Genomic DNA, 18,777 nt, shown 5'->3' on the forward strand with positions numbered 1-18,777 from the left:
GAACCAGAGAGCTAAATTCTGGTTACCAGACAGCCTCTCTGTCTACCAAATCACCGCGGCCTCCCAAAAATGAAGGTCTTCATATTGGGAGTCGAACCTGGGCCGACCATGAATCCTAAGTGGTAGACCATAATATGTCATACATCTTACAATATATCCATCCTATATAAAGATAGATGTCATAGATGACTGACATCACAGGCTGGACACATGTAGTCCGAAATCCGCCTTGGAGCCACACCGTTCCCATTTGGATCCACATGATTTGATGTTTGGACGTTATCTGACACAATTTGTACATTTCAAAGAGAAAGTGTGGTAGTAGGCTACTACTAAATGAAATAAATGCTTCTATTTTCTCTCCCTTTCTCTCCGACCTCCTTCTCTCCACACCGCTCGTCTCGTGCAAAGAAAATGGCACTAAAGGTTTTTGCACACTTTGACGATGGCTGGCCAGATTGCTGACATATAGAAACATAGGTTTTTCAAAAAACCTTAGAAGGATTCAAAAGACACTTGTAGAATCGGGTCAAAATTCTAATTTTCACGATTTTTCAAAAATAGCAGATCTACAAGCTCGCAGCGCGGCACTCGGTGCCGCGCTGTGAGCTTGTAGATCTGCTGTTTTTCAATAGTTAAAGCATAAAATAATAATACACAATAATGTAAATCTTCCCCTCCTTCGCCCTCCACTGTTCTCTCTCCTCTCCACTCTCTTCTCTCTCTCTGGTTCTGTCCATCAGTGCTGGTATCCAGAGAAGATGAGTTCAGCAGCAGGTTAAGCAGCAGGGCTGGTTTCCATGGCTGCACGCCACTCCACTACGCCACGCTGGCCGACGACCCGCACACCGTACGCATGCTGCTGGACGCTGGTATGTAACCACACATCCTTTAGCATGCCCAGGAGAAGGGGGATGGGGGCAGAACTCCACTCAGAAACACCCCCACTTAGAGCCATCCCCATTCAGAAATACCTCCACTGAGGTTAGGGTTAGGTTTTAGGTTAGGTTTAGGTGACACCTCCATCTAACATATAATTTTAGAACTGAGAGTCAGTCACTCAGTCACTCAGTCACAAAATGCATTATCTATTCACTCGCTTCAGCGACTGATCTCAAATTTAACATGGCATTGGTCATTAGCATTATACACACAATGACGGAGCCCGAATTTCATTTTTCCCAAATTCTAGCGATTTCTTAGCGTTTCTTCACTCTACAGCTCTACAGCCTGTTGTCAGGGTTACGGTCCGTTCCTCCAGGCCATGGGATCTGTAGCCTCTCTCACAGTTAGGAATGTTGCTCTCTCTCTCTCTCTCTCTCTCTCGCTCTCTCTCTCTCTCTCTCTCTCTCTCTCTCTCTCTCTCTCTGCATGGGTCACGCATGCAACGGGTGATGTGTGTCTCATCTTCCAACGGGTATAGAAAACTTATGTGGAGCAAATACATCCTCATACTTCTATTCACCTAATTTTGCTGTTAAATTATTTGTATCCATCATAAATATACACTCCTCCATGGGCTGCTCCTTACATTATGATGCTCCCACATATTTTCACGCACGCACCATGCAGTTACAGTTACTTTCCCCAAAACCCACACTCTGAACATATTTTGCAGCACATATATTCGAACGGGTAAGGTCTAGTTTAGAATAATGGAAGATATGAACTTTTCAACGCAACGTCACGCGTCACAGCGTTGCGTTGTGACGCGTTGTGAGCTTTTAGATCGGCAATTTTTTGGCAAAAATATTTGATAGAGAGTAGGGCATTCACCAAATATTTGAATATTCGAATATCAAAGTCACTATTCGACGTTGTTCACCGAAGTTGAGTATTCGCTTTTTTTTTTCTCTCTTTAAAAAATATATAGTTTATAAATCTTGGCTAGATAGGAAGTCATAAGAATGAGTTGTCAATGCCCCTGGTGGATTAATTTGTTAATGCTCTATAGTGTGTGCCAGCGGCTACGTCATTGTAGTCCTTAGCGGCCATTTCTTGGGTAAAAACACAGGTGTTTCAATTGTTTGATTGCATAGAACTAATGCTATAGTCTAATCAGAACACCTGTGTAAGGCTGTGTTTACCCAAGAAATGGCCGCTCTTAGAACTACATTTGGCACAACCTATACCAGGGGTTCTCAAACCTTTTTAGGCCGTGACTAGCCTGATTTCAGACTCAGCTCACGCTTTAGTCTGAAGCTGTGCCCTATTCTAAATGATTTACGGGGGAAGGACTTTGCGAGCGTGCGCGTGCGTGACCGCGCGCGAGTGATCGCGACGCATCGTGCTCGCGACACACGGTGATCGCGACGCACGGCCGCGTGTATGTGTTTGTGTGTGTATCTCTGTCTGTGCCAGTGACTGCTTCCACACAGAACTGCGACCAGAAACATGTAATCAACATTAACAGCTTGTGAACTCAGCGTGTGCGTGTGTGTGTGTGTGTGTGTATGTGTGCGTGTGCCTGTCGTGTGTGAACTTCGTTTGAAATCGTTTCAACTGCTGCGCTGATTGGATATTCGTTAGACCCACCCCCCACCCCCCGCGCTCATTGGAGCAGCCGAATTTTTGGGTTGCTAAAGTCGATTCCTGTACTCAGCTCCAGACCAGAGAAAGAGTCCACTCTGAGAGTGGGCGGGGTCTATGGTCTGGAACCAGGCAAGGCCGTGACCCCCAAAATAAACATATTTGAACTGGGGACAAGCTGACAAGCACTTGGAGGTGTTGTGAGCATGTAGATCTGCTATTTTCACAATGTTCGCCTTTTGCTTACTTAATATTTGACAGTTTGGCCAGTCCTGTCGAATATTCGACTATTCGAATACATTGAGGTAGAATAATTCGAATACTAAAAATCACTATTCGTGAATGCCCTAATAGAGAGTGAAAAAGGTATGTATATTGGTCGCAGTTTAGTATGTGTATGGTCACAGCTTGTCCATATGTATCTATGTCTGTAACGCTAATGGCTAGTTCTACAGACAGGGATCTCCATGTATGGGCATAAAGGGGTATGATGTCATAGTCATAGGACTTTCACATAACAAATAACTGAATAAGCTTGTTTGGGCTCTCACAGAATATTTCCATATACAGTACATGGATCTCCATATATGGGTACCAGGGGTCTCCATATATGGGTAACTGGTCCGTTATGCATCACTGGTCAGATGGCCAAGAATTGTCATTGTCGCCCTGAGGTGTCTTACTAGTAATTACGTTTTACCCGATGATTTAAGCTGTACTGGATATGCAGCTCGGCAAATAAAAGGTGAATTGATCCCAGTGCATGACGGAGCACGATTTCACGATGAATTAAATCTCCACGATACGATTATCGTGAGTGTTTTTTTATCGTATCGTCCCATCCCTACCCAGGCCAGGAGGGGATCTCAGGGGGTAATAACCACACCTAAGGGTGTTTAACAGGCAGGCACAGTACAAGCCAGGTGGTCATGTAACTTGTCCACGGGCCATGGATCGTAGATTCACAACCAGAAGAGTTTTTGGGAGGTGTTGCTGAAATGTTACCTCATAAAATAAACGAACACGACTCCAAATATTACTCTGGAAACCGCTTATATAATATACAGAGTGCAAAAACAACAGTAAACATGATAAGTTGTGTAATATCAACGTGTGCCAGGTGTAGAATAGCTTTGCATATATATCACAATAAGCTCTTGTATGGGCTGCAGACATATTGTTTCTCCTGCACCAAAAAACGGATGCCTCGTACATCTAAATAATCACATAATATTAGTGTGCATGAAAGCACATTCAGACAATCTCAGACCTTGTAAGAAGGGGATATCTTAAAAAGTCCTGGAATAAATTCCTTACCAAAACATAAGGAATTTTGTTTTGGTAACATCATCATAGATTTGTTTTGCACGGAAAACATTCCTTGGGGTCAAGGCGGCTCCCACAAAACTTTGAAAAGTGATGAATCATCACTAAACAATAATTGTATGGGGGCTGTTTCTACCCCAAGGAATGTTTTTTGTGCAAAACAAATGTTTGCAATGGATTCAGAATCATTAAAATCCCCTAGTTTGACCCCTCACATGCTACTTAAAGCATATTTATTTTGGAGTGTTTTATCCTGTATAGTTAATTTAATGGGACTCCAACTTCCATCAGCTGTAACTGATTCTCCTAGGGAAACTGAATTTCAGTCTTTGTGGGATGTGTTACTAGACACCTTTACAAATACATTGGTGAAGAAATGTTTTGGTAAGGAATTTATTCCAGGATATGACACTATTTCTGACAATATTCCCTTCTTATTGGTTAGCGTTACAAAAATAGCTGATCCACAAACATGTGCATGAGCTATCTGCCTTTGTTGATAGTACACAGTGAAGAGAGAGTGAGAGTGCAAAAGTCCATCGGGCTTGGGAATCGAACCCGGGACTCAATATCAGGCCTCAGTACCTATATGGTACGCAGTACGCACCGTAACCTCGGCTATCTGTGCCCCCAGAAAAGTCTTGTTTTTTTAAAGAGAAGATTTACATAAATATCTTTTACATACGTATTTATCCTCACTGTCGGGGCAGAAACCTCGTATCTCCAAGTTTCAAATTTGTACTTGTTTCATCAAGTAAAGCCCTGCTTCATCATACAAGGCCGTCGCACACAACTAGTGAAAACAGCAGATCTACAAGCACACAACGCCTCGCACCGCTCGGTTATCTGCTGTTTTCACTAGTTTAATTGATTTTTAAAACGACAAATACAAAACGAACGGTCTTGGACACACAAGGTTTCCACCCGACAACGACAATATATTATACCGGTATGTTATATTGTCATTTGTGTTTTGCCAATTATTTGGGGGCCCCGAGAAACCAATGTTACACACTTCTCTCATTGTGCTGGCCTCCACTCTGCTCCAGGCGGTACGTCTCCACCCCCCCCCCCCCCTCCCCCTTTCCCCCCCAGGACTCCACAGCTATTGCAAAGCTCATTAGAAATCGGTCACTCGTTTACGCGCATTTCCGTTCACCCCCGCGATCCACTCGCACCTGTCATTGACCCAACCGCACCAGCACATACACACACACACACACACACACACACACACACACACACGCACACACGCGCACACACACACACACTTCCTGTGGCCCTTACCCCAAGGGCATGTTGTGCACTGGCCCATGGGGTCAGAGTTCAACTAGACCCGGGTTGTTTAAGCAGATGGACGCTCTGCCCGCGGGGCGCGTGTGATTCATAGGCTTGTTTTATTAGTTTATTACTGCGCTGGCCACTGTTAGATCATCTTTTACAATGAGTTAAACATTCAGATATTGATTTATCTGTTTATTAATCACGTTTTAGACCTTTTTATTTTGACCGATTTGTTTATATTTGTGTTTTCTTTTATATGACCTAATATGACCGAACCACATGAACACTGTTCTGGGACATTTGGGGCAAAAATAAATACCAGATCTACAAGCATTGTGAGCTTGCAGAACTGTTGTTCGCGGATTTGCTGTGGAGGGAAATACTAGCAGACCTAGTATAGAGCCCTGGGGGACCCCGGTCAAATAAATATATAGGACAGGGGTTTTCAACATTTTCAGGCCAGGGACCCCTTAGTTGAGAGAGAGATGAAGCAGGGACCCCCACAATCTGTTCTTAGATTATACTGTATATAGTTTAATTGTTTGACAGCACAATCATCAGTGTATTTAGGATGCATGTCAATTTGTGTTTTCAGATATTTAACCACTTGAACCGTCAATATGTAATACATTTGACCTTTCATTCTGTAGTCTGCTCTTTTTACCCCCTACACCAAACTTCTTTGCCAAAAACAGCTGATCTACAAGCTCAGCGAGGCGTTGTGAGCTTGTAGATCACTCAAAGATTTGGAGGACCCCCTGTAGTAAGTCTGAGGACCCCCTAGGGGTCCCGGACCCCCTGTTGAAGACCCATGATATAGGGTTTGTGGGGGGCACTTGCATTTGTAAATTTTTATCGTAATCTTTGTTTTTACTATTTAAGTCCAGAACAAGCCCATTCCCCCAACACGCGCGCGCGCGCACACACACACACACACACACACACACACACACACACACACACACACAGACACACACACACACACACACACACACACACACACACACACACACACACACACACACACACACACACACACACACACACACACAGTCACACACACACCCATAATAATGCCTTGTTTGCGTTCATGATGGATTGCACAGTCTTTGCAGAGTAGCTGCGTCTGTCTCAGATCTCGCGGCTCTGTGCGTGCGTAAACAAATAACCCTCACCTAACCCAATCAAGTGTTCTGCATGCACATCTTCCCAATTGAAGAGGTACGAAATCTCACAAAGCAGAGGCATTTTGGTTTTAAGCCAATCATATTAAAAAGAACGGGGGTCCTCGTTGCTGGGGCGACGGGTAGGCGGCGGCGCCGCGGTCAGGACCAATCACCACGAAACACTGGAAGCATTAGAGACACGCCCTCCAAACGCACCACCCTTAATACGTCCTTACTAAGACTGTGTGTGACTGTCTGTCTGTCTCTCTCACCCCATTTCATGTCAGTCTACTGTCCTGTCAATAAAGGCATAAAAAACCCAAAAACAAATCTATAAAAAAAAATTACTCCACTACAAGCTCAGTCAAAATGTTACTCTAATAAGGGGGGCACGGTGGCGCAGTGGACTGGTTGGAATAACGTGTTCCTTCCACGCGCTACGTCCAAACCGGGGAAATCCCCACTGTCAGGTGAAAAGAAACAACTTGGACTCCTCATGCATTGAAAGAAGCATGAGGTCAGTCCGTTGTCTCCCCAGGCGCGGCAGAGGGAGAGCAGAGCCCAGGATTACATAGGCAATTGGCACTGGGTGAAAATGGGTTGCGTGGGATAAAAATAATAAAAAAATAAAAAATGTTACTCTGCTATCAAAGCAATGTAATACTCAAGTAAAGTAGGCATACGGATCCTCAGTATCTGTACTTAAATACAGTACTCAAGTAAATTTACTCCGTTACTGTCCACCACTGCACTGCCGGCCAGTGGTTCAAGCTACGTCGCAACGCAATGCTCGACGTCCATACCGGTACATATGTGGACAGTGTTTTGCTCGTGTCGCGGGACTCACAGGCAGTGCGGATGAGCTGTAATATGTTTATTATATACAAATGTAGGTCCTGGCCAAATAGAAGGCTACAATGCAAGCACGGCAGTGCTGCACATTACATCGTTATATGCAACAGTGCCATATGAATATGTTTCTGCACATTTAAAAGCAATGATAGATGGAGAATTACAGTATGACGGCAGACTGCTTTTTTAATTGACGAAAATCCATCCGACTGCAGACTGTTCTGAGACCAACACTACTGTATCAAATAGACATGCTGTGCATATCCAGTAGTCACTCCTGCAAGAAAAAAAAAGAATTGTAACGTCTAAGAGAATAGAGAAAAGACACCGGCACTACGTGACACCAGAGCTAGTAACTGACGCTATTGGCAGTGCGCAAGGGCGCGTCATTTAGTTTGACTTGCCACGCAACATTTATTTTGACCACGCATGTGCACTTGTACAGTGGTTCTCAACCTGTGGGTCGGGACCCCCAAATTATTGTGGGGGGTCCCCAGATGATTAAATTAATGTGCAACATTGTTTCCTCACCCTGCCTGGGGGGGGGGGGGGGGGGGTCGCGGGTCGCGGCCCTAAAAAGTTGAGAACCACTGCACCTGCGCTGCGCACCAGTTATGTGCACTCCTGTGTATAAGTGTGTGTCAGTATGTATGGTTATGTGTGGGCCATACCTCATTATTTCCCCTGTGTGTGTGTGTGTGTGTGTGTGTGTGTGTGTGTGTGTGTGTGTGTGTGTGTCTGTGTGTGTGTCTGTGTGTGTGTGTGTGCGTGCGTGCGTGCGTGCGTGCGTGCGCTCTCTTGGCCTTGGCCAGGTCTGGACACAACGTCTCCATCCATCACAGTCTCCAGGCTCACCCTCAGGCCTCCTGCTAACCCCACTGTCCCTCACCCTGCCTGGGGAGGCTCTCTACCCGCTCCCCAGGCCCCCGGGAAGGGCCGCTAGGCCAGGGGGTTGAGTAATGGACAGAGCACTGGGTGGCAGGGGGAGAGACACGCACGCGCGCGCACGCATACACACACACACACAATACATTTGAGTGTTAGTCTAACGGCCGGACTACACCAAAAAATGCGCACATACGCGCGTACTGTCCGTGAAGACGCTCACGTATGCGTAAACGCTCCAGGCTACACCAAGGAGGGAGTATATGTGAGGAAGACCAGATAGTCTGTTCACAAAACGCGTGCTTAAAAAATAGAACCGATCCTATTTTTAGGGAATGCGTATCCGTGGTGTAGCCGGCTGAATTGATATACATTGGATCTATCCAAAAAGCGCATACGCACGCGCGCCCCGCATACGCACGCGCGCCCCGCATACGCACGCGCGCCCCGCATACGCACGCGCGCCCCGCATACGCACGCGCGCCCCGCATACGCACGCGTGCCCCGCATACGCACTGACGCGCGCGAAACGGCTTGGTGTAGTCCGGCCGTAACACAGTGTTATGTCTATGAATTAAATACCAAGGACTTCCAACCAGGGATGGGACGATATGAACTGAATTTCATTTTCATTTCATATCATGAGACCAAAGAAATCGCGATTTGCGATATTATCGTGATATTATCGTGATATTATCGTGATATTATTGTGATAATCAAAATATCCCCAACATCCATTATCCTGGGGCAGAACATTTGCCGAAAAATAGCAGATCTACAAGCTCACATCGCGTCGCGTTGTGACACACTATTTTGACGCGCTATTGTGACACGCTATTTTTTGGCAAAGACATTTGATAGAGAGTGAGAAAAAGACTGTTTCAAGTATGTATATTATAAGTACTTTTTACCAATAGGGGGTTTAAGTGGTACTGGATATGCAGCTCGGCAAATTAAAGGTGAATTGATCCCAGTGCATGACGGAGGAAGATTTCACGATAAATTAAATCACCGCGATACGATACGAGTGTTTTTAATCACGATAAACGATGATATCGTGTGTCGTCCCATCCCTACTTCCAATGTAAAACAGACCGTAAAAGCTCTTATTAGGGATGTTCCTTTTAGGCAGGGTGTTTAACTGTACTTGTACTGTACTACATTTATATTGTATTGACAGTACTTGTACTGTTCTCCATTAAAATAATCAATCAATCAAAAAAAAGGAAATATTTACCCTTAAGGAGTCACATTAACACAGTATAATATGTACATAATAATAATTGTATGCAGTCACACGGCAAACTCTCTCTCACACACACACACACACACACACACACACACACACACACACACACACACACAGCGGGGGGGTCTTCTCCCACCAGCTGCACTGAAAGCCAGAGAGGAAGGAGGAGGGTGGGGCCCCTAATAGGCATAACTAAAGCACTACCAATGAAAGGATGGTGTGTGTGTGTGTGTGTGTGTGTGTGTGTGTGTGTGTGTGTGTGTGTGTGTGTGTGTGTGTGTGTGTGTGTGTGTGTGTGTGTGTGTGTGTGTGTGTGTGTGTGTGTGTGTGTGTGTGTGTGACGTGTGCGCGTGCGTGAGTGCGTGCGTGCGTGCGTGCGTGCGTGCGTGCGTGCGTGCGTGCGTGTGTGTGTGCGTGCGTGTGTGCTTACGTATGTACGTGTGTGTGTGCGTGCGTGTTTGATTGAAAGAGAGATAGAGCGAGTCCTAGTGTGCCTACTGTTGATCCCTTTATAAAGTCCGGTACCCAGAGGGGTGGACTGATATTAAAGCTCTAAATGATGCTATTTATTATGTCCTAGGTGTGCACGCTCACGTGTGTGTGTGTGTGTGTGTGTGTGTGTGTGTGTGTGTGTGTGTGTGTGTGTGTGTGTGTGTGTGTGTGTGTGTGTGTGTGTGTGTGTGTGTGTGCTTGTGCGTGTCGGATTATTGCTTTTTCTCCTTCACATTTTGGGAGCATTTGTGTTGTCACTCGGATCAATAGCTTTGCCAGTGCGACGCAGAATTTAGGAGTTCATCGATAATCACAGCGATTATTAGTCTCCACGGTCAAAATTTGCAGCAGCAACAACACAAATGTAGCTATAGGCTATTGATCTCTCACTCACACACACACACACACACACACACACACACACACACACACACACACACACACACACACACACACACACACACATACACACACACACACACGTACAAGCGCACAAGCTAGTGCTCTCAGAAAGGTTCTAGTTTGAAGTACAAATGACATAAATAAGCCCTTCAAAATGCATGATTGGTCCTGAATTAAAAACAAATACAAATGATGAGGTAAAAAGATTAACAAATACAGTGGTTGTTGTTGCTTCGTTGGGGACAGTCTGGAGTTGTTCTCATCTAATATGATATTGATATTTATTTAGTTAGTGATTTTAGTATGTCAGTGTCTGCCCTTGTAACAGGCCAGTTTGTACAAACTATGTAAACAGAACACAATGATGTATACACCTTTGGGCAGAAACAGAAACCTCATCTCCACATTCAAACGTTTTTTTTGTTTGTTTGTTTGTTTGTTTGTTTTTTTGGTAAATGAACACCCTACTTGTAGGGCTGCACAATATATGGGTATCGTTATCGAGGTATGACCATGCGCAATATCAGTATCGTAAAAGGCAACGATATATCGTCCTGGTTGATATATCGCCATATCGCCAAAACTAAGCTGTGATGACTGACACTAAGACTAAATATATTGACACTTCCGTCAACAAAATAAAAACTAGACTAAAACGTTAGGGAGGGACTAGTGGAGAAGAGAGTCATTTTATGTTTGGTTCGCTCTCATGTGTTGTGTGTCACAGGTGTTGTGAGCTTGTAGATCTGCTATTTTCAGCACACAACCAAGTGTAAAATCAGTCATTACGATGCCATCAAGGCCTGCCAAAATACATTTCAGTTGACTAAATCAACTGTAGATTTAGTCGCCTAAAATCTTATATTTGGTCGACTAAAATTAGACTAAAACTAAAACTATTCAGGTGACTAAATTATGACTAAAACTAAATGACATTTTATTCAAAAGACGATGACTAAAACTAAATCAAAATGTGCTGTCAAAAAGAACACTGACTAGTAGTTGAGTTATACTAATGCTATGAAAGCAACATGAACTGGTCCTGTGTGGAGTAGTCTCGCGTAGCCAGACGACTATTCCACAATCTCCGAATGCTATATGGAGTCTGGAACGGCAGCTCCCGAACGGCGAGTGTCGGAAGTAGCCACTGCTGCACTGAACTGTAGTCCCATTGGAAACATAACAGAAACACAATCGCTCAGACAAAGTCATTCGAGCGGCCTATTCTTGTTATGGGTGTATAGTTTAAGAAAACGTTTGAAAACATCATGGAGGTAACTCCAATAACACCAGAGAAAGACGAAATAACGGCCCCAGAAATATTGAAAGGAGACACAACGCTTCCAGTAGGACATGTTATTGTTACTGCACCAAGGGAGCGGTTGCGTCACATCCGCTTTATCTCGCACTCATCGTTTCTATTTCCGTTTGCCAGACTGTATGCCGGGAGCATTTGCCCAAATCGCGGAGGCAACAGTCTGGCCTCGCGAGGCCATGTGTGGAGGCACGTGAGACTCTTGTGTCTCTGGGTTGAAGGTTCCTGCCCTCCTCCCTCTTCAGGCCAGAAGGCCCTGCTAACCACCTCACTGACAACCCTACACACACATACACACACACACACACACACACACATACACACACACACACACACACACACACACACACACACACACACACACACACACACACACACACACACACACACACACACACACACACACACACACACACACAGACGTTGGCATTGTGCTGTTTTGTTTTTTTACCCCTCACAGAGAGTCTGTTGAATAATAAAGGCTTTTATAGAAGCCACTTCCTCCATGGACATCGTGACGCCCTGCTGTGCTGCAGTGTGCAGGGACGTGCTGGCCATTGGGAAAAGCGGGACAACTCCCGAACGGCCGGTTCATTCCCGGCCGATCCAGGCCGGCCATTAGGAACAAAATACAAATAAAATGTCGGCCTTCGTTCCATTTTGGGGGCTGGGCGGCCAACAAAGTAAATCATCACTGTCGGGCAGAAACCTCGTATCTCCAAGTTTCAAATTTGTACATTTTTTTTCGCAAAGCAAAGCCCTGCTTCATCATACAAGGCCGTTGCACAAAAGTAGTGAAAACAGCAGATCTACAAGCACACAACGCCTCGCACCGCGAGGCGTTGTGTGCTTGTAGATCGTCTGTTTTCACTAGTTTATCTAATTTTTTAAACGATAAATACAAAACAAACGGTTTTGGACATACAAGGTTTCCACCCGACAACGACAAAATATAACTCATGTAATTGGCCCACTGGCTTGTCACTTGTCATGATCTGAAATGGCAAATCTTTGAGTAGCAGCAGCGCTATAGAGAGAGATCTCTCTCTATAGCGCGCAATGAGGGCCTCTACAACTCTTTTTCCCGGGCTGAATCAGGGGGCCAGCACGTCCCTGTCAGTGTGCATCGGTGTGTTACAATGTCCCCCCCCCCCCCGCCCTGCAGAGAGTCTGTGTGTGTGTGTGTGTGTGTGTGTGTGTGTGTGTGTGTGTGTGTGTGTGTGTGGATTGTTTAATAGGTGTGTGTAGGGGTCAGAGTGTGTGATATTGGCACACGTTGCAGATATATCCATCTATAGCCCCCTGCTTGGCTGCAGTTAGCCTAACTGACCCCTTGAACTGTGACCTCTCACACCTAGCCAGACTCTGTCCATTGACATTTTGACCCGGCCTACTGGGGCTGCTTGTGGGTATTCTATATCACTGGTTCTCAACGTGGGGCCCGAGGACCCCCAGGGGTCCAAATGTGGGGTCTTTAACTCAGAGAGAGTGTACAAATGGAATCGACACTTATAGGGGTCCCAGACCTGAAAATTTCATTGTGTTCATTTTGTCGACTAAAATGACAGTATGACTACGACTACCTTTTTTTTCACTGACGATTGACGAAAACGAAACAACAACTGAACTGTGATGACTAAAACTAAGAGTATATTGACAATCTGGTCCACAAATAAAAACAGCGTGCAACCAAGTGTAAAATGAGTCATTACGACGACACCGCCAAGGCCCACCAATATACTGTACATTTTTGTGGACGAAAATCAACTGTAGACTTAGTCGACTAAAATATTACATTTAGTCGACTAAAACTTTACAGACGACTAAAATATGACTAAAACTAAATGACATTTTTTATTCAAAAGGTTATGACTAAACTAAATCAAAATGTGTGTGTGTGTGTGTGTGTGTGTGTGTGTGTGTGTGTGTGTGTGTGTGTGTGTGTGTGTGTGTGTGCGTGCGTGCGCGTGTGCGTGTGCGTGTGTGTGCGTGCGCCTGTGTGTGCTTGCAGGTGCTAACCCCCTACAGACCAACAGCCAGGGCCACACACCACTGGCCTACGCCAAAGATGGAGAGCTGAGCACACTGTTGAAAGAGTGGGAGGACAAGGTATCTATCAGACACACAAATGCACACACTGCTAGGGATGGGTATCGTCTGCGATACTTTTAATGGTATCGATCGCATGACGTCGATACTATCGGGTATCGGTTCACGCAAAAATTAACGATACCTTGTTTCGATACTCTGGAACGCACCCCTGGCCGGTCGCTTCTGTAACAGTTGGGCTACTGCATGAGAGTTTAATGACTGCTTTAGTAGGCTGCACTCGTTACTGTGGAAAATAGCCGACAATAGCCTATAATGTTTATTATTATGATGATTATCCAACGTCTATACTCTCCGCTCCGCCACACTGTGTGATCATCATCATTACCTCTGCTCTACGTAGAGCAGTTAAACTTAAATAAAAAGTCGAAAATGGTATCGAAAAGGGTATCATATCGATTCCCAGCTATCGAAAAAGGTATCGTATCGATTCAAAGGTGAACGATAACCATCCCCACTCACTACATTTACTCATTTAACAAGGTAGTTCCAACACTTAAGCATTAACACACCAAGACACGGAGCAAAATTACTAAATTTCCCCCTTGGGATAATAAAGGTATCTATCTATCTATCTATCTAAAATAAATACATTATAAAAGGACATGTGAATACAACAAAAAGATTACGTTGACTTACACAGCTGTCACTTGGCTTTGTTTTTCAGGCTATTGTCTCTGATATAACTAAACATTTTGTTTATCATTAAGGAGAATAGCTAGCATATATTTCCAGATAGTAGCCTGGGCGTTTAATTCTCAAAATCGTGTCTTTATTCATCGACAAGGGAAAATAGTTTTGCTCAGGTCAATGCATACATTCAAGACAATAGATACATTCATCACTGTCTGGCCAAAACCTCTTCGTTTTTTTTTGGGCATAAATCAGGGCTATTAAATTATTACATCTGTGTGTCGGTTAAAATAATATTGAACCAATGGAAAGTAGTAAAAAGTGCTTGGGACAAAATCTAACTCCACACTTTCTGCCAAACCAGCTAACTCCACCCGATTGGCCCTCTCTTTTTTTCATAAATATGTGCTATTGAACACCCTTTACGTCTGTGTGTTGGTTAAAATAATATTGAACCAATGAAAAGTAGTAAAAGCCCTTGGGTCAAAACCTCCTAACTCCACTTGAGCTCATTTTCCAGAAAATGAACATTTTGGAGTTAGGAGGTTTAGACCCGACAGCAGAGATATACAAATACGTACTGTTACAGATAAAACACCCAGCAAAGTACTTCAATTCTATAAAAGGTAAAATTATTCTACATTTAAAGGGGTATTTAAAAGAAAGCAAAGTCAAACCAAAGCATTCAATAACTCAAACCCCCCCCCCCCCCCCCCCCCCCCCCCACCCCCCCCGCGTTACTATTTGGAAATAAACGGGACTTTAATTCAGTGGTTCTCAACCTGCGGGTTGGGACCCCCAGGGGGGTCCCCAAATTATTTTGGGGGGGTCCCCAGATGATTAACTTAATGTGCAACATTGTTTTCTCTCTCAACAGTAAACAAACCAACATAAAGTTTAAATGTGTAGAGGGTATCTGCTCATTTTTAAAGTGACAATTTAAGGACTTTTTAATGCCTCTAAAAAATTAAACATTGTCCAAATTGTCAAATATTAGAGGCAGAAATTGTGACAATAGCCGTTGCGAGGCGTTGTGAGCATGTAGATCTGCTATTTTCACAATAGAACCATACCATGTTTTACAAAATGTAATGCCTCAGCTCTTAGTGCTCGTCAGGATGGGGTGGGGGGTCCCCAGTTAAAATATGATTATTTTGGGGGTCGCGGCCTGAAAAGGTTGAGAACCACTGCTTTAATTATCGTTGCGTTTTAAAATAACTAAGAGTTGTAGGCAGCTGTAACCTGCTGGTTACCCTCTGTGATGCTGGCTGGTCCAGCAGACATCTGTATGGTGATCCATTGAGGCTGTGTGTAACACATTAACACACATTAACACACATCAGCATCCGTCACACTACAGGAGGGCGGGCTCAGTAGGTGCAGGGATTGATTGACAGGTGCTGTTTGGAAGTGGATGCGTAAAAAGCTGTCTGCAGACGGCTAAAGGTTAACTGGGGTCAACCACTTTCAACCTGCTGTCCCCCATCGCAGAGGTGGGGAAAAAGTACTCACATGTTGTACTTAAGTAAAAGTATCAATACTGCATTGTAGAATTACTCTGTTAGGGTGCCCTCACACCAAAGTACCTATGAGAGTGGAATCCGCGTTCTGCCAATGCATTTCAAGGAGAGTGAAGCGGTTTCATGCCAGCAGAGGATTTCTGCAAAAAACGCTCCCTTCTCATTGAAATGCATTGGCGGAACGCGGATTCCACTCTCATAGGTATTTTGGTCTGAGGGCACCCTTACAAGTAAAAGTCCAGAATTCAAAAATGTACTTGAGTAAAAGTATGAAAGTATTGGCATCAAAATGTACTTAAAGTACCAAAAGTAAAAGTACAAAAATGTTTGAAAATAGCTGATCTACAAGCTCACAACGCGAGGCCACGTGTTGTGAGCTTGTAGATCGGCTATTTTCAAATAGCCTATAGGTATAAAATAGGGCCAAAGTGGATTAATGTATGTTTTATAATATAATCATTTATATCCGCAAAAGTATCTAGTAACCTAAGTTTTCAAATAATTGTAGTGGAGTAAAAGTACAATATTTGCTTCTGAGATGTAGTGGAGTAGAAGTAAAAGTACTGAAAACTGGAACTACTCAAGTAAAGTACAAATACCTTAAGTAAATGTACTTAGTTACTTTACAACACTGCTCAATCGTCAAAGATTTTATAAAATATGTTTTGAACGCAACAAAAACATCCAACCTGTTGGACAGAATTTGAATAAACGATAAAATGGTCAAATAGAAAGAAAAAAAAAATCGCTATTAATCGCACAATGAAGTTGGCTATAATATGCTGTCCCATATGTCTCCCTGTCGTTAAACAAAAAACAATGAATTTATAAAATGCCAACTTATTGACTATGCACAATAAACAGATTACAGTAGACACTTGACTATGCACTTTTAAAAGCATACACCTTTAACCCATTCAGGTCTAGAATTATTGAATGCTTTAGCTATTGAAAAATAGCAGATATAGCACCGAGTGCCGTGCTGCGAGCTTGTAGATCTGCTATTTTTGAAAAAGTCGTGAAAATGTGTGTGTTTAAGCGAACGTTTGTAACTCAAATTTTGCTTCTGGGGGGTCCCTGGAACTAGATATTTTGAGATGGGGTTCGTGGCCAAAAACCTTAGAAAATTCAAAGATTCAAAAGACTCTTATAGAATCGGGTCAAAATTCTAATTTTCTCATTTTTTCAAAAATACCAGATCTACAAGCTCGCAGCAGCGTGGCACTCGGTGCCGCGCTGTGAGCTTGTATATCTGCTATTTTTCAATAGTTAAAGCATAAAATAATGTGTACCCGTTCTAAATGGGTTAATTGATTTCAGTTGGTCCCATAGTTGTAAAATTGTCTTGACTCAAGAAAAGACCACGCAAACAAAACATCCTGCCGAGCTCAGCGGACAGCCAGGCTCCAGCGGTGCCAGGGTTCACCCTTTATTTCCCTGTGGAGAAGCTCGGATGTACAGAGAACAACCTGGGCACTTAAATGTACCACCCGTACTCGGTGCCTTGCTGTGAGCTTGTATATCTGCTATTTTTCAATAGTTAAAGGTGTATTCAGTGATAATGAAAGTGGCCGGGGGTCATCTTGTCACAGCGTGGAAATTTTTAGTTTGTTATAGATTTTCGACACTTTTATTATGTTCTCGTTTTGATCATTAGACCCAATCACTGAATATCGGTAGGCCTACGTCTCCAGCTTCAGGATTTGTATGATACAGATTTACTACAAGACTGTGGCATTTTATGAGTTCAGTAGTTTACAATCTAGGCAATTAGCAGACGTTCTTAATTCAGAGCGACTGTGGTTCTCAAAACTTTTATTTTGACCATCATAACTAAACATCATAACATAACTACGGCCATACTCTACCCTGATTGGTCAAGGACTGGCTGGCCACCTCTGAAAACGGAATCTAGCTATGCTCGCAACACGGGCCATGGTGGAAGTCCTTATATGGTCAGCACACATTCTAGTGAGGAGAATGAATGGAACATTTACCAATTATATTTTTATTTGAATGAAATACAATCACTGAATATACCTTTAAAGCATGAAATAATTCTAGGCCTAAATGGGTTAAAATTGCCTAGAGGCAAACGAAGGTGGGTGAGTGGGTGGACGTCACAAACGTAACACGCAGACCTGCGAGGTGCACCGTCGCTCCAATCTGCACCAAAACCTGGCCAACTGGCCCTGGCACTATCACTGGTCAGGGGTCTTCCTCTTCCATCAGAATAGCCACACCAGGGGGGCCCATGTGGGCCCTGGGAGCCACGCTACAGCTGCACCAACACTGGTCAGGGGTCTTCCATCAGAGAATAGCCACACCAGGGGCCCCATGTGGCCACACCACAGGCACACCGTGGTTCCAATCTGCACCAGACTTGGCACAAACACTGTATGTTCAGGGGTCTGACCGTCTGCAGTCAGAGCGGCCACACCAGGGACCCGTGCATGTGGCCTAGCGCCGTTAACGCGTGTTTCCTAAACCCACCAGGCTTGAGTTAAGTCCAGGAGTGGCTGAAATCCTTGCCGGACACATGGAGGGTGGATAAAGTCAGACCTAGTAAAGGCATGAAGACAATCTTGTACTGAGAAAAGCCTGCATTTGCACAATGCACAGCTATATTAATTTGTCACTACAGTGCTCAAAATAAACTGTGCTAAAAAAAAAACTGCTTAAAAAAGGAAAAACTTTGTAACTTTGCTAAAGAGAAAAACGTACTGAGAAAGCTATTAATTTGTCACTACTGTGCTCAAAATAAAAACTCTTACTGATTATCAGTTAAATTGTTATAGTTTGGATATGGCTTTGGGCATATTATGCTGCGTGTATTATTGTAATGGATCAGTAGGTAGTAGGTATAGTATTGCGTTGCACTAAGAGCACTATATGCACTTTCATACTTAAGATTATTGAGAGAGGCGTTTCCGCGAGGCGGGTCTTAGCTCAAGCCTGGTGGGTTTAGGAAACACTTGCCCTGAACATCTCAGATTTACTGACAGTTCTCTGTAC

General features: G+C 43.9%; 1 protein-coding gene across 1 annotated transcript in view; it reads left to right on the forward strand.

Moving 5' to 3' along the window:
• clpb (ClpB family mitochondrial disaggregase) overlaps nt 1-18,777 on the forward strand; it is a gene marked incomplete at its 5' end in the record, with an annotated part of 84,754 nt that overhangs the window by 38,988 nt on the left and 26,989 nt on the right. Inside the window, 2 exons of the mRNA XM_080731152.1 lie at nt 744-872; nt 13,512-13,609. Of these exons, the coding sequence (XP_080587278.1) occupies nt 744-872; nt 13,512-13,609 (227 nt within the window). The remainder of the gene's footprint in view (nt 1-743; nt 873-13,511; nt 13,610-18,777) is intronic.

This window comes from Nannobrachium achirus (genome assembly GCF_963921795.1).
Source record: "Nannobrachium achirus genome assembly, chromosome: 8".
Taxonomy (NCBI): domain Eukaryota; kingdom Metazoa; phylum Chordata; class Actinopteri; order Myctophiformes; family Myctophidae; genus Nannobrachium; species Nannobrachium achirus.